The 22,931-nt window shown below is 32.5% G+C and overlaps 1 protein-coding gene across 29 annotated transcripts in view; it reads left to right on the top strand.

Moving 5' to 3' along the window:
- LOC106882425 (oxysterol-binding protein-related protein 6) overlaps positions 1–22,931 on the top strand; it is a 287,012-nt gene that overhangs the window by 41,273 nt on the left and 222,808 nt on the right. For 15 of the 29 annotated variants that reach the window (XM_089358780.1, XM_089358775.1, XM_089358773.1 and 12 more), the window contains exons 2-3: positions 9,340–9,503; positions 20,067–20,099. In XM_089358780.1, coding sequence (XP_089214906.1) covers positions 9,381–9,503; positions 20,067–20,099 — 156 coding nt within the window. In that variant the 5' untranslated portion in view covers positions 9,340–9,380. The remainder of the gene's footprint in view (positions 1–9,339; positions 9,504–20,066; positions 20,100–22,931) is intronic. The other 14 variants (XM_089358781.1, XM_089358777.1, XM_089358776.1 and 11 more) reach the window with 1 other exon arrangement.

Below are 22,931 nucleotides of genomic sequence, written 5' to 3'. Positions count from 1 at the left end.
ATTTGTATTCATCTGTCCCTGCTAGTTTTTCTCTGTATTTTGTTATGGCATAGTGTAAATACTTTCCTTGTTCTTCATTAACAACCCCTAAATTAACAGGAAAGTAGTCTAGATCAGGGGTTTTCAAACTCATTGACTTGCGGACCCCTTTATATTTCAGGCTTTACCTTAGAGCCCCCTTATAAACACTTATGAAATTTATACATAAATATTTGCTTAAAATAACATATTTTTACATTTATTTATTTAGCAGTATTTAACAAATAGGTTTATTGTCAATTAAAAGATTTCGATTAAAAAACATATATAAACTCAAATTGCCCATAAAAAGTATTTGCTGTCTACGGACCCCCTGTCTTGTCCTTGCGGACCCCCTGTGGTCCGTGGACCACAGTTTGAAAACCCCTGGTCTAGATGGCTATGGAGGAAATGCACTTTATTTACTTACATTACATTCTATCTTGTGAATAGAGAAAAATAAATTTGTCAATAGATCTATTTATGGATTTGTTGTCAATAAAATAAAATAAAATGAAATAAAATTCCTACAACTTTTGTGGAAGCTGCTCTGATATTTTTTTTTTTTTTTTTGATAGGTTTAAAAACCCATAAATAGTTTACTTTTACATAATATTTTTTCTTAGAGCATCAAAGATACTTGCCTTCAATTTTTCTTGATTTAAAGCAGGATAGATAGGATAGATAGCAATTTTCATCATTATCACCTTTTCTTTTCCTAATAGGTATTGAGTTAGAGTTATCATTTATACTAAACTGACAGTGAGGCTAAAAGTCTTATAAATTCAAACAAATACATGAGAAGAGATTTGGTGACTGGCTTTAGTTAGTGGTGGAACAACGTTGTCATCAGCATATTGTAATTCACAGATCCTTGCCTTTGTTAATCTTTCCTCTGTCACTCTGTCACATCAATAAATCCATTCCTCTCATCATACTGTAACTTCTCCCAACACCCTCCTTCATGACAACCAAGCAATTCTGCCCAGTGCCATGACTTCACCCAACACTCCATCTCATGTCATCACTCTCTTTCCCTTTTTTTTTTTTTAATGGTGGTGGTCCTTTCATCTTGTGAGTTACAAGGCAACCTCACTAGTGCTGGTGACATGAAAAAAGCACCCAGTAAACTGTAAAATTGTCAGCAAAATGAGTAGAGACAACAGGAGTTTGAGAGGAGTCTTTGGTCTTGCTAAAGGCAAGACAATCTCTATAGTGCTGGTGGCACAAAAAAAAAAGCACTCTGTACACTCTGGTTGGTGCTATGAAGGGCATCCAGCCATAGAAATCAAGCCGACACTGGGACAAGATGTGGTCCTTTGACCTGTCCGATTCTGTCAAACCACTCCATCCATGCCAGTATGGAAAACAAATGTAAAATGATGAAGATGATAATGATGAGATCATAGTCATAGAGCTTTTTACTTACAGCAGTCAATCTGTACAGAAACAAATGCTTCCAGATCTTAAAAACTCTTCATAAGGAGTTTATTTCCTTTACAAGCTTTCTTAGCTAAAAATTTCCAGTTGACATTTTCTCTTTCTTAAGAACCTGTACCAGATTTTTCCTTTTTTAGGGGGTTAATGTCAGAAGTAAGTCTATTACCTTTCATTATTATGTAGCAACTACGTGGTTGTTGCATAAGGCTTTTGTCATCGTCAAGAAGTCTTATAGATCCTGCTTTAATTTTAAATGAATAGAAAGGTTTGAAACAGAGAATTAACATCATCAGTAATGGTTGGATAATGACAAAAATGGGCACTTTTGCATTTCTAGTTTATGCTAGACGAAAACTGATATTATCAGGTCACCCCATAAGTTCTGTCCAATTTTACCTTTTTTAAAATTGAATGAAATTTAATAGTGTTTTAGAATGTCTAATGGAATTAAAAATTATTTTTGTGCATTTGTGTACATTTAAACTACTTAAATATTATTTTACAGAATAATAGAATTAAAATTTCTCTGATTAAAATCCTTTCTAGCATGGAAGTATCCAAAGAGCATTTAAGGCACGTAATGCTTTATGAGTACAAAAACTCTGCAGCCGAAGTGATTCGAAACATACACTCAGTTTATGGGAAAGAATGCTTGAATGAAAGAACTTGCAGAAGATAGTTTGCAAAATTCAGAAGTGAAGATTTCAGCCCTGAAGATGAAGATCGAACAGGCCATCCAGTTGAGTTTGATGATAAGCTCCTTGAGGCATTACTTGAAGAAAATCCTGCATAATCAGTTGAAGAATTGGCAATAAAGCTTAGTTCAAACCATACAACTGTTCATCGTCATCTTCAACAACTTAGAAAGTTTCCTAAACTTGGAAAATGAGTGCCTCATGAATTGGCCGAAAGCAACCGCAAATCCTGAATTGACATCTGCTCTTCTCTCCTTTCTCGCAAACTCATTTCACCCGTTTTGGATAGACTTATGACTGGTGACGAAAAATGGATCTTCTATCGAAATGTTAAACGTCGTAAACAGTGGCTTGGTAAAAAGGAAAAAGCTCAACCACAACCGAGAAGGGAACTTCATGGGAAAAAGGTTCTTCTCTCTATCTGGTGGGATTGTAAAGGAGTAATTCACTTTAAATTGTTACCACCTAATGCAAACAATCAATGCTCAAGTCTACTGTCAGCAATTAGAGAATTTGAACCAAGCTTTGAGAAAAAAAAGACCTGCTTTAGTGAATCAAAAAGGAGTGATCTTTCATCAGGACAATGTGTGACCCCACACTGCAAAGATCACATCACAGAAGATCGAAGAGCTTGGTTGGGAAAAAATTCCTCATCCACCTTAATCTCCTGACCTTGCTCCTTCAGACTACCATTTGTTTCGTAGTTTACAGAATCATTTGGGGGACATAACTTTCGCAAGCTAGTAGGAGGTCGAAACTGACATTTCAGAGTTCTTCACTTTGAAAGCAAAAGAGTTTTACATTGATGGGATTAAAAAGCTTGTAAATAGATGGAAGGAAGTCATAGATAATCAGGGAAAGTACATTGATGATTAAATTTCAGTTAAATATAACATTTGATCACTTGTTTTGTTTATTCAAAAATCGGACAGAACTTATGGGATGACCTGATGTATTTCAATTCGAAATTCACCTGAAGCTACCTTTGCTTTCAAAACTAGTAAAATTGTTGGTGACCAATGACCAGGAATAATATATATGTGGATGTTTTAGATCTAGTTTGGATTCTTTGCCATCAAATTTGATTGCAAAGAATTCAAATTTGATGGCAAAGAATCCAAACTAGATTGAAAACATCTATAATTATATATATATGTATTATTCCAAAGACAATTGACAGGGAAATAAATATTTCAAATTAAGTGCAGTATATATGTTATTGATATATGCTTTAGAATCCGTAGTTAATTTGTGTAGCTACTGTACTTTGTTCACAGGGACTGTAGATTCAAATCTAGCAATACAATCATAGGATAATACAGTCAGCATAAGGAGTTAGTGATATAGTTGTATTATAGTAGAGAATTATAGAAGATTATGTCTTCAATTTTGTTCTATGGTTAAGCTTGTTTAAATTATTTACTATATACAATATTTTTTTGACACATTGTTGGTAATTTTGATAACAATCACTATTCACTATGGAAAAACAAAGAGAAGTGAATCAGCACTTTCTCATGGTCAGTTGTATGTGGCTTGTTCTTGAGTATGTTCACTTCTTGAGTGTCTTCATTTCTTGATGTAAAGATGAAAATAAAAGATAACTTGCTAGGAAGAGGCAGTCACAGTTGTATAACATTGTAGTTTACAAAACATTATTTCCTAAAACAAAACTTTCAGTATTACCTATGCAGAATTTACACCAGCTCATGAATCAAATACTTCAGACAAAAAAAAAAAGAAAAAGGTATTCTACGAAATCTTGAAGTTTTCATAATAAACTGTGAAGTTCTTCCAGTGCAGATTAGCAAAAGTATTGGACTGGCAGACAAAACACTATTTATTCTGGTTTGCATTCTAAGTTTAGTTTCCCTTGTGGCCTATTGTGATAGAGTTAATATACATTCCAGTTTAACACCATCATCTTGTCTCTTCCACTATGTTGCAAGTATTTGGGCCAGGTTTTGGGTTTGTGGATATATTCTTCCCTACTTACATTACTCTCAGAGGTCCTGGAAAGGGTTATGGACACTACCCTTCCTTTTGACTTAGTGATTAAAAGATGATTGCTGTTTTAGAGTAAGAAATTGATTTCATTTACTCATATCTGTTTACTTATTCCACAATAAATGTTTTCAGTTGAAACACAAATGAAAACATTAATGTTGTGTATATTTATAGAAACCATTATTTCTGTGGTAGCTACAAACATCATGAAATGATAAACTGCATTACTTAAGTGCATTATGTTATTTCCCATATAAGCTTAAGATAAAACAAAAAACAACCAAACAAAAAACTTATGAAGTGCGTTACTTAAAACAACATATTAAGTAGTTGTCTCTTGGTCAATGTTGTTACACAGACACTTTATTGAATACATAGAAATATATTTGTTGTATGTAAGGTAAGAACCTGTATTTAGTGGAATTGCTTAGATCACAATGAATATGGAAACTTCAAAGTCATCCAAAAGACAGTTTAATTAAAGAATTGTAGGTTAGAGTGTTCACTAAATTATACAAAAGGGGAAAAAAATGATAGAATATGTACAATGTTGTTCCTTGAAGACATTTAATTTTTACCTCTGTTGTGAAAAACAGCTACAAAAGAAATTCCCTTTATGTGTATTAACTTAAAAAAATCATGTCCCTTCCTTAATCCTTATTCAGTGATATGTGAGTGTGTGTGTTTAAATTGGTGTTCTCATTTTTAAAGAAATATTTGACAGGCAACTTAGTTAATAGTTATTAAGTTTCAGTAACTGTGTAGAAATGCAAAAATATAGCAATTGATCCATTCTTTGAAACCTGCAGATTTATAATGTTGTTTGCAATCTCAGTCTTATTGTTTCTTTTTTCCACGACTCTAATGATCAATGTTTTGTTAGTTGAATGGTTTTTAACAATTAGAATTGAAATATTAAGCTTAGAGGAATTAATTTTTATTTTAAATTTTGTAGCTGTAATTAGAAAATTGATGGAAATGCTTTGCATCAAATTTTGAAGTAGGGTTCTTACATTGTTTAGGAATTACAGAGAGAGAGAGAGAGTAGCTGGTAGTAAAAAAGGTTTTGTGTGTGTGTTTCATGATGATTCTATTGGATTTAGGAATGAATTGTAAAGGTTGTAAAGAGTTGAAAAATAATGCTAAGTAGGCTTGAGGTTGTCTTTGCTTTTTTCCTTTTCTCTCCATGAAAAATATTCAAATGTGTTAACCCAAGAATCTGTTTTAAACAAAGATGCATCTACAGCTTCCACTAGCTCAATAGATGAGCACTATTTTAGGAACTTCTGAAATTCATAAAAGTACTTGCGTGCTAAGGAAGTAATTTCTTTATTATTTAAATGATCTTGGTAAAATTTTGTTCTAACCCAAGCTAGCTTGAGGAAGAAAAGAAAAAAGTTTTTTAAGTGAAAATATAAACACCTGCAAATAAAACATGAATTGTTCCCCTGCTGGATATCTGTGTTGGCTTTGATTTTCAAATAACTAAAACCTAATGTTTTACTTATTAACAAAATAGAATGTTATAGCATTTTATATTTTACCTGGAGCATATTAATAAGATACCTGGAGAATATTAATAAGAGGTGGGTAGTTAATAATAAATTAAATCTTAAAACTCTTATAAGAGTTGTCACCATCATCGTTTTATTTATCATCCATTTTGCCATAAAAGAACCACATTGTGGAATATCACCACTGCACTCAGTTCTATGTAATTTGTAACATTCAACATTCTGAGGACCATTATTACAACTTTTTACATATCTTACTATACTTTTTTTTTTTTTGTTCTTCTCTTCTTTCATCAGTTAATACCTTTTTATGTCCAGCCACTCTCTTAGGATGTCAGCATAAATGAAAGTTGAGTGAGCAAAGTGCAACATGTCTCATTCAACTTCAGTCTAGTCTCTGCAGATCCTCAGCATTGACTATTTTTTACTCATGATTCATAGTCTATCATGAATTTGTCTCCAGTAAAATCATATTTTGTCAGTTATGGTAAAAAATTATAATAAGCTTTGTATTCTAATGAAAGTGTTTTATTCTAGCAGTCTATCTTAGATTTAATGAAGCAAAATCATTACAGTGACAGCTTCATAGTGTTCCTAATTATACTTATAACAGTTGTTGCTCATATATTATGTTTTCCTCACAGAAATGAGGATGATTTGTGTGTGTTTGTGTGTAAGATATAAAAATGATATCAAACCAACCAAGTGAAGTAACAAAAATAGTGTATTTGACACTAATTGTATGCTTGACTACTCTTGTAATGCTTACCCAGAAAAAGAGATTCTGTTCTAAATGTTGAACAAAATAGTAAAATTTACTGAAGTACAAAATGATGCAACGTAGAAACAACAAATTCAGTAAAATTCATTACTATAATTATAATTTAACATCTTCATTGATTATTAATTATAAAGTCATATGAAAGGAGGTCTCAGATATTTACTTTGCAAATATTTAATGATGAAATGAGCTGGAAAATTTGTTTATCAGAGTTGTACTTGAGCATTTTTAAATAAAAAGTACTTTTGTGATAACTTAGTTTTATTTTTTTTCCTTTGCTGTTCTTCTTCATGACATATTAGTGATGTCTGCAGATACAGGGGTTTGGGGTGTTGTATGTTGTCTACATCACCTATAATAGATGTCACCTATCTTTTCATAATCATTGGGTACTTATATTACTTATATTTGTTTTTCTTAGTAATTGGACTCAGTATAACAAATTTATGTCAAATACCTAATAATTTTGTATCTCTTTTTTTATAACACAAATACAAACTGTTACATGTAGATGTGGAAAAGGAAACTATATTTTTACAAAATTGAGATTCATAACATCCATGGGAATTAGTTGTATATGTTGTGACTTTTTTATGATTGTAGATGTTTTTTTTTTATTAATCATTCGATTCTTCCTGCTTCTTGGCTGAAACTTCAAAGTCACTGTCACTCCTTTTGTAAAAAAAAAAAAAAAAGTTTTGAGTAATTCTTCAGTTTAATGTTAAATTGTTTTCATTATAACTCAACATAGCACAATCACACACACATATATATATATATATATACTAGCAGTATAACCTGACCTTGTCCGGGTGTGACTTATTATGCCATCTACGATAAGTTTTGCTAGCTGAAAATCAACTAAAAAAGAAAGCCTTACAACGAAAAAACCCTTATAATGTAAATATGTTCATAATTCAAAAGACGATGAAATTAACAGGGAAAGTCTGAAGGCTGTTTTGCGTAAAATTATTAAGCATACGTAAATTTCATCCGTGTAATTGGCTATAGAAATGCTTGTGCAAAACAACTTTTTGCGCTGCCCTGATTATACATAGCAGGGTAATCCCTTTTCACAGGAGCTAGGATGGCAATTTGTAATGAAGCAATTGCTGGCGATCTGTTGCTAAACAGTTTTGCCAGAACTCTATCAGATTGGGCAGAAGGTGTTGATGCACCATTTTGCATTATGTTCAAAGTAGCTACTGGAATGTGGTGAATTGCTGCAGTCTGTGGCTGTCATTTTAAACCGGTTGCTGTCTTTCCCCAGCAAACTCTCTTCTTTGGAGGCATAATCTATGTATATATTAAACAGAACAACAAAAGTTATAATAGATGGCAGGGTCGGTACTTTTCACATATCTGTAATTTTTCAGATTAACACCTGCACGATTACCCAACCCTAATCCTAAACCTAATCCTAACACTAATCCTAACACTAACCCTAAACCCTAACCCTGACCCTAAAAAACGTAACCGTAACATTAATCCTAAACCCTAACCCTAACCCTAACCCCCTAGTGAAAATTGTGGTAAATTTACAAAACATTGACGAACGAGTTATATTTTACTGAATGATTGTGTACTTGCACGTGTATGCTTTTGAGAGAGTGAGAGAGGAAGAGGTAGAGAGGGGGAGAGAAAGGAATAGGGGTAGTTAAAAGTTTTCTTATGACTGCTTCTCTTCACTGCCTATTACTTTATTAGAAATCTAAGGATGCACATAAGCACATAATAGAGAAAAATGAAACAAATATGGACGACTTGCTCCGAAACACCACCGAGTGGGGAACACTTCTCAAAAATAACCTGCAGTTGTTTCCTTCAAAATTCCTACATGGTTGAAATGTACATACATCAAGGTACATTTGTACAAAATTTCATGAAAAAATATTCATTTTCCTGGAAGTTAAGAGGAATTTAAATGGAATTTCCGAATATTGTACCCCACCCCCTTCCAAAACACTTTCACCGAAATTTTTTGTATATTTGGAATCTACATAATAAATAATATATGCATAGAAAATTTCATTAAAAAATATTCATTTTTATGAAAGTTATGACCTTCCAAAGTTGGGGGATACAACTCTAGTTATGCCATCAATGTTTTGTAAATATACCACAATGTGAATGATTGTGTTTACTTGCACGTGTATACGTTTGAGAGAGCGAGAGAGGAAGAGGGGGAGAAATGAATAGAGATTGAGAGCAATGTGTATGTTGTTGTCACAGGTCATGTATGTGTGGTTGTGTGTGTTTTTACGTATCTATGTTATGAAAAATAGGTAAAGAATACTGAAATGAAAGTTTAATCTATGACGTTGTATGTATCACTTTCTCTCTCTCTCTCTCCTTCTCCCTCTTTAACTCTTACTCTCTATATTTTTATGTCGAGCGCGTGTGTAAGAATGGCGTTCCAGGTAGAAGGGATGAAATATAAAAGTTGCTAGAAACAACAGCCAAATCTCCCTTAAATCACACAAAGTAAACGGAATTTAAAAAATCTAATTACTGCACTGGAAAGTTTACATCGAGAAAATTCCATTGATGTAAAAATATTTTACGAAAAAGTGGAAAATGTGGATTTCTATAAACATTCAAAAAGGCTTCACACAGACACACAACTTCAGATTTATATATTAAGATATATATATATATATATATATATATATATATATATATACTTTGTCTTTATGTTCAGAGTTCAAATTCTGTCAAGGTTAACCTTGCCTTTCATTCTTTTGAGGTTGATAAAATAAGCACCAGTTGAACATTGGGGTTAATGTAATCGACCCCCTCCTCCCCCGAAATTGTTGGCATTGTGCCAAAATTTGAAACCAATATACATACATAATATATATATTTTTCTTTTCTTTATTTTCAGTTATGTGGAAATATTTTTGATTACGAGCAATAATAACAACCATGTCTCTAACTGACAGTGTTGAAGACAAACTTTCTGATCAGAAGGCATCTCCTGCTAGGAGTAGAGAAAGGTTATCTACCCCAGAGAAACGTTTGCATTTCAGACATAGTGAATCTGAAACGGTAAGCATATTTATTACTTAACAATTAAATTTATGAAAGAAAATGACTTTAATGCTTGTTAAAAGTTCTAAATTAAGTGAAATAACTGAAGATGGCTAATGGTATGAATTTAGATAAATCCGTTAAGGAGTAATGTACTGAACCACTGCCTGTTTGTTGAATAAAGAAAATGAAACTTATAAGTAGTTGTTTTAATTAGAAATTCAGAATAAATTTCCCAAAAATATTAATTTACATACTTAGGAAAATATCTGATATTCATTTTCAGGTAAGGAACATGTTTAAGTCTTATTGGACCTCATCAGTAAAGAATAGTTAAACTTGAGCCTGCTTTTAATAATTTGTATGATCAGAAAATATGAGCCAAGGGAAATAACTTAGTGAATGATGTCGGTAAAATAACATTTTGGTATGTCATTTCAGGACATCACACCTATGTTAGGTAGCCTTTCAGAGTGTACCTGTCTGACTGTGTGTGTGTGTGTGTGAGAGAGAGAGACAGACAGACAGAGACAGAGAGAGAGAGTCTCACTATCTTGTGCATGTCTTATATATCTGAGTGTGTTTCTGAGTATTACCTATCAGTTTGTATGTAACTGATTATCCAACCAGCCAACCAACCAACCAACCAACCAACCAACCAACCAGCCAGCCAGTCAGCCATCAATCTGTCTGATTGTTAATGTCTTTGTCTACTTCTATGAAATTCTGCCTGTGTATCTATCTGTTGATGTCTGACTTTCTGTATGTTAATCTCTAAGTTTGTTCTGCTGTCTGTCTGTATGACTACTACTTTGACTTATTTAGTATGTGAGTGACAGAGAGTGGGATGAGTTAGATCATGTTTAAACTGTTGGATTAATATTAATCCAAAGGCTTTTAGTTCAATTTCTGTTCGAGGTATTTTTTTAGCCAAGGCAAATAATGATCTTGGTCAACCTTATTTAACAACTGCATCTGTCTGTTCTTGACAATTGCATGAAAGAACGGTGTGCTGCTATTTAACAATGAGGATGCATATTTCAAACCATTTAAACATGTGGTCATCAGGTGTGCCTGCTTGGATCTGAAATGTCACCACTATGCATCTAAAGACAGTAATAAATAATTATCATTGTATGTATATATATATATATATGTGTGTGTGTGTGTGTGTGTGTGTGTGTGTGTGTGTGTGTGTGTGTGTGTGTGTGTGTGTGGATGAATGAGAGAAGAGTGTTCAATACATGTTGTAGAGGCTATAAATTTTATTTTCATTGTAACTGAAATTGGGTTTCTCTCATGATTTGAGTTTCATCATTGTGATCACTGTTTTTACCTAAAGATTGCAGTAGTGTGAAACTCGTGAGACAAACTTGCAGTTTCAATAAAAACAAATACAAACACACACACACACATTTCACACACACATATTTATGCATATCCAAACATGCAAAAACATTCCTCTCTTGAGAAATTATTTTTTTTTGTTTTTTTATATTGTTTCAATTTGGCTGGTGAGATTTGTAGAAATATGCTTGTAGCATTGGAAATTGTTATACCGCCACTTTAACCTATGAACTGTGAGACATAAGAAACACCTGAAATACTGGGAGTAGTACAGAGGTGCAGGCATAGATGTGTCATTAAGAAGACCACTTTGGAATCATTTGGCTCTGGGTTCATTCCTGTCAAGTGGACACTATCAGTCAGTATCTTTTACTAAAGCCACATGTTGCCCATTGCTTTGTGAGTAAAATTTGGTACACGGAAACTCTAAGAAGCCCATTATGTGTGTACATGCACACACATACACACCACATGTATGTGTTTCTGTCTCCTTGTCTTGACATGTGCACACTAAGTGTAAATAAAGTAACCCTCATACAAATGTCGTTTGTTAACAAACCTCTATAAAAATATGTCTGTTCAATGAGCTGTTCATCTTTCAAAGGTGTACAGGAAATATTTCCTTACTTGGAAACATGTCAGGTTTGGTAACAAAAAGCATCCAACTGTAGAAATATCTGCCTTTGTCTAACCCATGCAAGTATAGAAAACTGGCAGTTAAAGCAATGATGAGGACCATGATGATAACAATGATGATGATGATACAGATGTGGACTGTAATAGTAGATTACAAAACTAAACATTAGAGTATTTAGGGGGTTCCCTCTTTATCTAGAATTGAAAGCTTGCTATGATTAATAAAACGTAAGATTTCAATTCTGTATGGGATATTAATTTAGTTTATTTTTATCCTTTCCTGACAAATCTGTAGCCTTAAATCAATATAAGAAATTATTCTTCTGAAGCACAAAAGGTGACCAACACCTTAGATTCCTTGATTAGATGTCTTGTAACACGTATTTGTGTACCTTTGTTTCCTTAGTTCAAATTCTGCCAAGGTCAACTTCAACTTTCAATCATCTTCTTGCTGTCAATGCAATCATATATCTCCTAAAAACTTGTGATCTTGTCCCAAGCTAAGAAGCCATTATTATAAATTTGGTGCAATGGGACATGGTCTAACTTACCTATTTTTAGTTTTGTTTCTATATACATTCAGTGAAAATTCTCCTGAGGTCATTTTTGTCTTTCATCTTACCAGGATATCTCTATAAATTTATAGCCTCATACCAAACAAAATTGGTAGAGTACTCATCAACATGCCTTGTGATATTTACTTATATTGCTGTAAGTTGCGAGTTGAAATCTCAGTCAGATAAAACTTTGTCTTCCAGCCTTCTGTCATTTTTAAAGTTAAACTGTGGGATTTGATTATATTGGTTGGCTATGTTCCTCTCACTAAATTTGTAGCTTTGTATTGAAGTTAATCATCTTATGACAGTGAACTTCAGAGATAGCAGCTGAATTCCTTATGCATTCTGAGTTCAAATCTACCTTGTGTCAACTTTGTTAGCGATTTATGTGTGGTCAATAAAATAAGTACTGGTCAAGTACTAGGTCAATATAATCGATTGTATTCTTTTTGAAAATATGTGGCTTTGTTTCTGTGTTAGAAGTAAATTTTTATAATAACTTGTAAATCCATCTGCTTTTCATCTGCAGTGTAGTTGAGATTTTGGTCACATGCACATGTTGGAGTCATTGAGTAAGCTAGTTTCATTATTTCTTACAAGAACTAGTCTCTATCAAAGATCAAGTAATTGTATTCATGTGACTTTTTTATTCATTCAACAGAATAAGCATTGGTATCTAAGAGACATTGACTCTTGAGGCCAGATTTTCAATAGCTTTAATTTGAGTCAATTGCTTAACTTCTGGAAAGTTTATTATATTTTAACTCTGCTACTAATTTATAGAACACAAACCAACATTTCTCATTTTTGTTTTTGTCTTTTTTTTCTGAAACCTCAAACAACTTGAGGCAATATATCAAACACACCAGTTATTGTTGTACAGCCACACTGAGCAGACCCATGGTATGCAGGAAGTCAACCCAATGATTAGGTGTGTCACATAGATCTAGTGTTTTACATATACCTCTCATCCACTTAATCAAGGAACATGCTGCACATTCCAACATGCAGTGGTTAACTAAATGCATGGGGGTGTAGTGTTGCAGTCCAGACCAGTTATCGTTGTTTAGTTCCAGGATCAGTTCTGGATTTGAAAGAAAAGAGGCCCTACACTATTCCATTTGTAAGTTTTCTCCTAATTCCCCTTGCTCAAGACTAGAATTATATATATATCTTGATTGGAGGCACTTGAGATTTTAAGGTTCTAGGCTTCAGCTTGCTATGTCTATCGGTAAATTCATCACTGCTCAGGTCAGCACTGATCCTGCAAATCTGTGTGATTAAAGGCATTCCAGTAGTGACCATCTTGTCTTTTCTTTTTCAGATATAGTGCCTTTATCAAATATGTCCTTGTTTTTTCTTTTTTACTTCTTGCAGGTAAAGTGAAGGGCTCTCTCATAACTATATCTTGTTCCCCAATGATTGCTTCTTTGTGCCTTGCATTTAATAAAACTTTTAGCATAGATGCTTTATTCAGATTCTCTTTCATAAGATGTGTAGATACATTCAGTTCATTATTAACTTGAATACTATAATGACAATAATCTTTCCTTCAGACAGCCTTGTATATGATTGTTCTACTGTCTTGTAATATGTATCTACTGGTATTTCTGGACTGCAACTGATGATATATAATAAACTACCTCTGTTTCCACTTATAATGTATATAGTTGTTTGATAATCTTATGTATATAGTTGTTTGATTAATCTTGCAAAAGAAAAAAAAATATATATATCTATATTTTGAAATGCGAAGGTTTGTAGCAGTGATTCATTCAGAAAAGTCTCATTATTTTTTGTATATATGTTAGTCTCATTTATTTTTTGTATATATGTTAGTCTCATCTATTTTTTGTATATATGTTAGTCTCATCATCTAACTTAGAGGTTAAATACTTAGGCATCTTGTGTTAATATGTGAGAATTTCATTTCTAGAAGTTTGCTTAAGTCGATCTACAAAATGTTATCTTTCTCTGAGTACTTGTTTAAAGCCTTTTGTTTCCATATTGCTATTGCTTCAATTAATTTTGGAAATGGGAAGAATTTAATAAAACAACTTTGTCATTATTAAGCTGATGTTTGAGACAAAATTTTGATGGAAGATTTGAATTTAGATCACTCTAAAGCAGGAAATTTGTATCAAGACTTCAGAGTAGTCTCAGGTGGGTTGTTATCAAAAGAGTTAATGAATTTAATGTCAATTAGGATGGTTTTAATAGCTTCATTTATAAATAAGAGTAGGGTCATTTGTGTTTAACTTAGGGCTGAATGTTTTTGTGTTCTGTTTTACTAATTTCAACATGAAATGACTATTTTCAGTCTGAGGTTTATGAAAAAAATGTGTTGCCATGTTTTAAGGTTTGTAGTAAGAGTTGAGTTTTAGAGTTGTTCTGCTTTGAATAAAGACTTCTTCATCTGCAAAGTTTTTCTGTGGTTATTTATGATATATAACATATGATACATAAACATGATGAGAAAATCTTTAAAAGTACAATTACTTGTCAAGAGATATAGTTTTGAGTCAAAACTTATTTTAATTAGCATATCATTTCTCAAAGAAGTAGATAACGATTGGCCATGTCTTATCTTGAATTTCTATGATGACAATTGTTATAAATGTAAGATGATCTCTTTACATCCTCTCTTTGTTGATTTTGGAGAGGGGGACAATATAGTGGCACTTCTTGTTGAGACCCTCAAGAAAATTGATTGAGACAGCTCAGTATTGATGTCATTTTTTGACAAAATATAAATGTTGTTGGTACTGTACTAGTAGCTCTTGTAAAGCTCATGTCACATGAGGGAAATGGGAAAACAACATTTCTAGCATAACATTTTGAAATGATACTAGTTGAGGCTAAGATGTACAGGTTTTTTAGCCAAGACAAAGAGACATGTATTTCTAAACTTTATTTCATAGAATTAGCTATAAAAGCCGTTCATAGAAGTAGCTGCGGACTGGACAACACACAAGATGAAATGAATGAAAAAATAATTAATGAAATTGGTGAGGGAAGACAAACAATGCCCACTGATCACTGCTTCCCGAAAACATTGTTCTTTTTACAACAACCAAATTGAGGTTATAAACCTTAATTTTATTCCTTTTGGATGCAAGGTCCTTAAAAATGAGACACTAAGCCTCAAACATTTTTCATAAATGGGCCATATTCTCCCACAATATAAGGCGCTAAAAGCCTCTTAATTTTTTCCGTTATTTTCTGGCCTACCAGCACCCAACCAGGCTCAATGCCTCACTCGAGCACCTCGATGGTGCTAGGTTGGGGTGCTTCAGCAGGGAGCAAAATGTATCTTCGGGGAAGGAGTTCATCACCTTATACAAATCGGTTTCCCACACAATCTCCACAGCTACCTGCGAAGGACAATTAGAGTCCTTAGTGCAGGTTAGAACCCCTCCCCTCTGACCTTCTTTAGCAAACTTTTTAATAAAATCCTGAACTACCCCTCCCTTGTAGAATAAGACAAAAATTCCTCCTCCACATGGAGCGAGGCCACAGTTTCCACCATCAGTGGCACAATTTCCACTGATGGGGTTTTCGGATATGCTGGCAGTGTATTAGTAACCCCCAGCAATGCCCCATTTTTCTTTTCTTCTCTTTTACCACGGGAGGGTGGAGTTCTTCCATTTTCTTCCATTTTTGACCCTTTTTCGAGGAGGCTTCCACCTCCTCTACTGTCTTCATCTCTCCCTCTGAATGAGGGGGGAATGCTTCTTCCACCAACTGCTCCAGGACCCTACTCTGATCCTGGGGACAGTTCTTTTTTATATGGCCTAGTTGCAGGTTCAGGTGACACTTGGTAGGGTGTCCCTCAAGTATCACCGGATACCTGTTACCAGCCATAATCAAAAAATCTGGGAAGACCAGATTTCTTGCGGTTGATTGGGTCCACAGGGTCAAAACAGATTTTGACCCACCATTCAATATTTACTGTGTCTACGCGACAGAAATTCCCCAAAATATCTCTAACTATTCTGCCTCGTGCATCGGCCTAAACCCCCACCTCCCTCTGCTTACTGTGTCTCTTTCGATATCTGTTTCACTCTGCCTCTCTCGATCATCACTGTCCCTCTATATCTCTCTTTTCCCCCTCTCTCGATTGTCCACTAGGTCTACAAATACACTAGTAAGCGCGCTTGATTTCCTTCACTTGTTCATAAAAATTTTGACGAATCAATACGACCACAGAACTATGTCGAGATAAGTCCTGATTTTCTTGCCTAAGCATGTACTTTCCTTTGTATTTTGCCCTGATTCGTAATATCTTATGCTCAAATTCATTTTCAGTTGTCCTTAATGATGCCGTCAAACCCAGTCATTTATTGAAGTTTTACAGTTTTTATTTCCTACATAGTCACCTATTTCTATAATTCTGTCTTAGACTTAGCTGGCCGAAAACCCCTTATTTCTCAATTCTATTTCTATTTCTACCATTCAATATTTACTGTGTCTACGTGACAGAAATTCCCAAAAATATCTCTAACTATTCTGCCTCGTGCATCAGCCTAACCCCCCCCTCTCTGCTTACTGTGTCTCTTTCGATATCTGCTTCACTCTGCCTCTCTCGATCATCACTCTCCCTCTATATCTCCCTTTTCCCCCTCTCTCGATTGTCCACTAGGTCTACAAATACTAGTATGCGCACCCAATTCCCACACTCCACAGAAGTCCCTCACACCTACTCTTCTGGCAGACATACTAGTCAAATTGACTACATCCTCGCCAGAAAAAGGGAAAGATGGCTGCTTATAAATGCCAAAACCTTCCCAGGCGAAGAATGTACCCCACAACATAGACTAGTAGTTAGTGACTTCAGGATCAGGGCTAAGTGGTTGCCGAGAAGACGACCAACTTGGAGGAGAAGGGTCTGGAAGCTCAAAGATCCTGTGAATGTTGAGATAGTTAAAGTAGACCATTAGAAAAATACTCAACCCATTGGCGGGAAAAAAATTATTGTGACCTCTCTATAGCCTATTCCTGTTGTATTTCTCATGTAGCTACCTCTGATTTACTTCTCTGATGCTTCCTGAACTCAAAAGTGTAAACATCTTTCATGTTGCTTGGTTTTATAGCTTATATATGCTGGTGCATTGTAGAAATTGTGGTTTTTTTGCTATCTTCCTTCTTTTCTTATAAGAAACAGATTTTCTTGAATGACAAATTAAGTATTCCAAATGTTTGTACCACAATTGCACTATAAATGTACTCAGGATTAAGTGATTGCCATGACCTTTTGAGCTTTCTCTAGTCTTCCTAGTTTAATTTAAGTTTATTCATCTTATCAATTTATGAGGTATATTAGTTTTGGATAGATTGCATTCTAGTGTGAAAATTCTTGATCAAGTTGTTTCCAAGGTCAGATATTTTAACTCCATATTACTGATGTATAATAGATGTTGTGGTATGAGTGCACATACATATATTTATATCCTTTCTTAATGAGTTATATCAATTGTACTTTTTTTAGAAATTATTGTACCAGACAAAATATCATAGATGTTATTTCAAAATATTCTTCTGGAGAGATTTCTGTTGCATGAAGAGGTAATTGTTCAATGATTGTAAATTAAAGACAAGATAGTTTTAAAAATAAGTGCTGTGTATAAATGCTTGTTTACAAGGAAGTTCTGTAAAAGGCTTATCTATAATGTTAGAAGAGACTGAGTGATATGTGAGTGAGATACAGTTAACATTGAAACAAAAATGATATAATTGTTGGCATTTTTCTAATTCGAAATTGCATTTTAAATAATAAACTTTTAATTGATATTGGTATGTAAACGTTATATATTATGGAATTTCTGAAAAGAACTTTGTTACAAAGAAAGTTTTTATAAGAATTTATAATTTATTTATGAAAATAATTTCCAATTTGCTCTTGTTTCTGTTGATGAATTTTTAAATAATTTTCAGTGCACTCAACTTGAAAATTTACTCTCATTTATTTATTTTATTTTGAAATTGCTGAACGATAGTATAATTGGTTACATGTTTCCAATGAGTCAATCATTTCTGACGATTAATGATAAGGGAGTGTACATGTAACTTGTAGAACAAATATCACAAGGGATTTCGTGCAGTTTTTGGTCTTCTTAATGATGTTTGCATACTTTGTTGGCATAAATCAGTGAAAGCTACTAGTTCAAATGCATCCCCCTCTCTTTCACACATACACACGCACACATGCATGCACACAAACATGCAATGTACATTCATGCAATTTATTTTCTCTACTGAATCCTATTGATGAAGCATTAGCTGACCTGAAGACATGATTGGATACCAACCATAACTGATCTTAATGGTACAATTAACCTATCAAATGATTTTAACAATACAGTTTACTAATTAAATAACTTTAACAATATAGGTTCCTCATATTATGTGTTTTGTATCAAAAGTTGTACATAATTTAACTACAACTTAGTGATAGTAAAAGAAATTAAAAAGTGAAAGTAAGATTATATAAATAAAACAAAAGAAACAAGAAACACAAGGCCTTCTTGACTTTATTTTACATTGATCCACATACAAGAAAAGAATACATCACTTTTCTAGGAGATTAATAATAGATTCACCTATACATTTAAGGATCTTTGTATCAATTTACTTTATTCAAAAATATTTTATCCTAGCAGTTTGCTCTTTTCTTTCCCTCACATGCAGTTTTATTATAAAATTTAATGTTAGTTTGCCTAGTTTTTTTTTTTAGATTAATGTACAAAGCAATATTATTTCTTAACATGGTGACTACATTGTTTTAACTTTTATTGCCAAGCAGCATGATTAAATTTTGTTGGAACAAGAATAATTGAAAAGTTTTTTATCAACCTCAGTATAATGAAATGTAGAAGTTGACTCTTACAAGATTTGAACTAAAAATTTGGAAGTTTGCAACTAAATGTTTTAGTACAGTGAAACTTTATTTCTGATTTTGGCTATTCATTTTTGGGAGAAAAAAAGAGCATAATTTACATAACTTATTGCAGCATTTTGTAAACTTTTTAGCCTTGAGTAACCCTCAAAATACATTCCATGTTTCAGGAAACCCCTGCATAAAAATTATGCATCTTTGTTCATTTTTTTTTTCTATCACATTAAATAAAATTTCAAAAGACAGTAGACAAATCATAGAACTATCATTACGACTTAGCCAAATACTTGATTAAACCAGTTTCTCCTACAATTCCATCTTTGGAGGTAATTTTTTTCTCTGTGGAGTCACCCAACTATCTACAGATGCCATTACTTACCTACCTTTAGAAATGTGCATATAAAATAAAATTACAAATATAGAGTTGAAGGGAAAAATTACTCTAAAATATATTTACATATAATTAATCTGTTATGTAATTAATTATTTCTCACAAGAGCCCTTGCAATCTCTTGTTGAACCCTAACGTTCTGGGGAAACCTTGGTTAAGAAATGCTGATGTATTATACAACCTATTATCAGCTCAGTTCATCGTTGTCACTTTTACAACCTATTTGAACTATTAAGGCAACAACTTTTTACAATCACTTTTGTACAATTTTGCATTTAACATCTTTGGAATATCTTTTTTTATCATTATTCTTGTAAAAGATTCTCCTATTGAATTTTCATGACATTGCAATGTATAATCTTTGACAAATAAGCTATTATACTGCTTAGGATTACAGAATACAATATATTTGAATATTTTTGATTGTGTAATCATAACTATTTTATTAGATATACAATATGGTAATTTCAAAATAAATATATTCTTGATGTATCATTTACTCTTTTATTTAGTTTATTTAAAAAAGAATGCTTAATGTTTTTTTAGTGATTTAAAATTTTGAAATATAGAATATTTTAATTCAAAAGAAGAAACTTTTTTCAGATGTTGCTTCAATATTATTATAAATTATATTAGCATAACATATATACTATAATAATAATAATAATAATAATAATAATAATAATAATAATATATGTATATATTATAATAGTACATTTCTTTCCAGCCTAATACTGGTTTTTATTTTATCATAGGTTTTTAGATTTCCATTTCCACCATTTCTATATGTAAGTGTTAAAAATAATTTCATGTTGCTATTTCTAGTCTTTTTTTTTTTTTATTAGTTTTCTTCCTACTAATAAATAACATGCCTCCAAGACTGTTTCATTTGAGATTCAGAAATATTGATGTGGGTGATAACTTCCATCTATGATCTTTCTGTAGAAATATTTTATTGATATAGTAGTTTCCAAGTATACATTTTTTTCAATTGAAAAATATTACAACTAAGAAATAAACTCCAGATCAATGCTCTTTAAGCAATATATTCATCGCGTGTATGACTTGAAATAAATATAATTTTAGAATTTTCTATTTTCTGTTTGAAGAATTTATATTTGTTTATGGTAGAATCAACAATTAGTTAAAATATAAATTGAATCCATTATAATTTTATATGATGCAGATGGATTTTATGATCTATGTAACCCAATAGTTTATTTTAACAACTACTGAAGTTTAGTAACCTTATTTTGACCATAACTTTTTAAAGAAATGTTCCTTTCCATTTACAGCATAAACAGTAAATAAAACTAGCAGTGATTGTTTATTTTGGGGAGAAAAAAAAACAAAAACAAATCAACATAACATATTACAATGTAATATAAACTATTAATAACTCTATGTACATTTTTATATTCCCTCATTAATAATTCTTACATTGAAATGATGAATAAATTTTAGCATACAAAAGATGTGGTATAAAAAGAAAATACAAGAAATTAATACTTAAATATTTATTTGCTGTAAGATTTTTGATTTTTGAATTTATAATACTTTAGAAGCAGAAACAAGAGAGGAAGAAAAACCCATTGAGTTTCCGTACTCACTTTTATTATATCTTCCACTACTTTTCTAATGTTATCATTATTATCTTCATAAATTTTATTATCAAAATGATTATTTTCCATGGTGGCATAGGTTGACAAGGACTATATTTATATATTCCATCTATAATCATTGATAATCTTTTTGTTATGTGTAATCTTTTAAGATCTAATCAAACTTCTACCTTTCAGATTTCTTTCACCTAACCATAAAACTATAACAGTACCTGACATGTTCACTTTACAACCATATTTCTAGGTTCAATTCCATTGTGCACCACTTTGGCCAATTGCATACTTATCGACTTAATGGAGATCAATAACATAAGTGTGCTGCTAAAATAAGCATTGGGTTGACAGGGTTGACTAAATAACTTTGAAAAAGGTTCCCCGACTGAAACCTGTATTTTATTTACCCTCTATTACTACTCTACATTATATTATAATCCTGTATTCACCCTCAAATAGTATTATACAACAATAGTTTTTCTTATCTTCATTATTTCTTGTGCTGTCAACAAGTGTACCTTACAGGAATCATACTAAAATTTTTCCACTAATTCCAAACCATCAGTTTTTATTGTCATATTTCATTGAACAATCATACCTCATTTAATCTGTTCTTTGTAAATGAAGGAAGTTTATTTACAACAACTTCGCTCATGCTTGTTCCTCATCCCATGCACATGCTAATTTTAAGTCTTTTCAATAATACAATAATTCTATTTTCAATAATCCTTGATTATCTTATTCTTTTAGTTGCATGACATATAAATTATATCACTGTATCTCCTCTCTACCAAGTCTCTGAGTTTATGCTTCCTGTTTCAAATACTAAATAGGGAGATTTTTTTTCTTTCTTTCTTTTCATAACTTAGTTGATGTTTGAAAGTTCCATCTACAAATACATATCTTAAAATTTGAAATCCTTGGATTTCAAATTTATTCTGTAGTTCCTGCGTTGACATTTCTTTGCAATGTTTCAAGTATTAGGAAAAATATAGACCCATGCAGCATCACATAAAAGCACCCATGTAGCATCACATAAAAGGACCCATGTGGTGCCATGTAAAAGTGTCCATGTGGCATCACATAAAAGTGCCTGTACAGTGCCATGTGAAAGCACCCAGCACATCCAGCCATAGAAATAATGTCAAATCTGACTGGAGTCTGGTGCAGCCCCCCCTCCCCAACTTGCCAGCTCTGGTCACACTGTTCAACCCATGCCAGCATGGACAATGGACATTAAATGATGATGATGTGGAACCTACTACGTTGATACAAATCTATTAAAACTCTTGTTGTTGTTTTGTACCAAGTCTTTCCTAATGGAGAAAATCTGTATTTAAAGACATTCTAGCCATGACTATCTCATCTTTCTATGTAACAAGGACTTCACTGTCCAATGTATTGTTCATTTTTTTAAAACTCTAGGGTGTGATTTGAGAGAGATTTCATTTGTTATTTCTAGCTATCCAAGTAACTGTGTAGAGGCTCCCTTGATGGCTCAATTAAGACTTTGATTTACCATACTATAAACTGCTTTAGAATTAAAGAATTTTTTCATTTAATTTAGTGCAACAAATTATTTTCAACCCATTATGTTATTTTGTTTGTTTTCCTTTTTACTGTGGACTATATAACTTTTTGTTGTTATTTGTCAAACTACTCTTAAAACAATCATCCCTCTATGCTAATACAACAGAAAATGTCTTGCATTTTCTGTTGTGAAAACAGAATAAAAAAGAATTAGTCACAACAAATATAATGAAATGACAACAAGTATTGTACTACAGTAATAACTTTGCCATGTAATATAGTAACAGGATTATAGGAGTTTGCAAACATTTTAATGGTAAATAGCAGTGCGTCGTGTGACATTGCTGGGAGAAAAAACTGTTTTTGACCCTAGTTATTTGTTTAAAAGCAGCTATCAGATCTTCAAGTTGTACATTCTTGCGGGTAATTTGAACAATATCTTAATATGATTCAGAATTCTTCCTGTACACAGTG

This window comes from Octopus bimaculoides, chromosome 10, assembly GCF_046866305.1.
Source record: "Octopus bimaculoides isolate indiv1 chromosome 10, ASM4686630v1, whole genome shotgun sequence".
In the NCBI taxonomy this organism is placed as follows: Eukaryota; Metazoa; Mollusca; class Cephalopoda; order Octopoda; family Octopodidae; genus Octopus; species Octopus bimaculoides.
The sequence above is the reverse complement of the archived record's forward strand: the minus strand, read 5'-3'. Positions and strand labels throughout refer to the sequence as shown.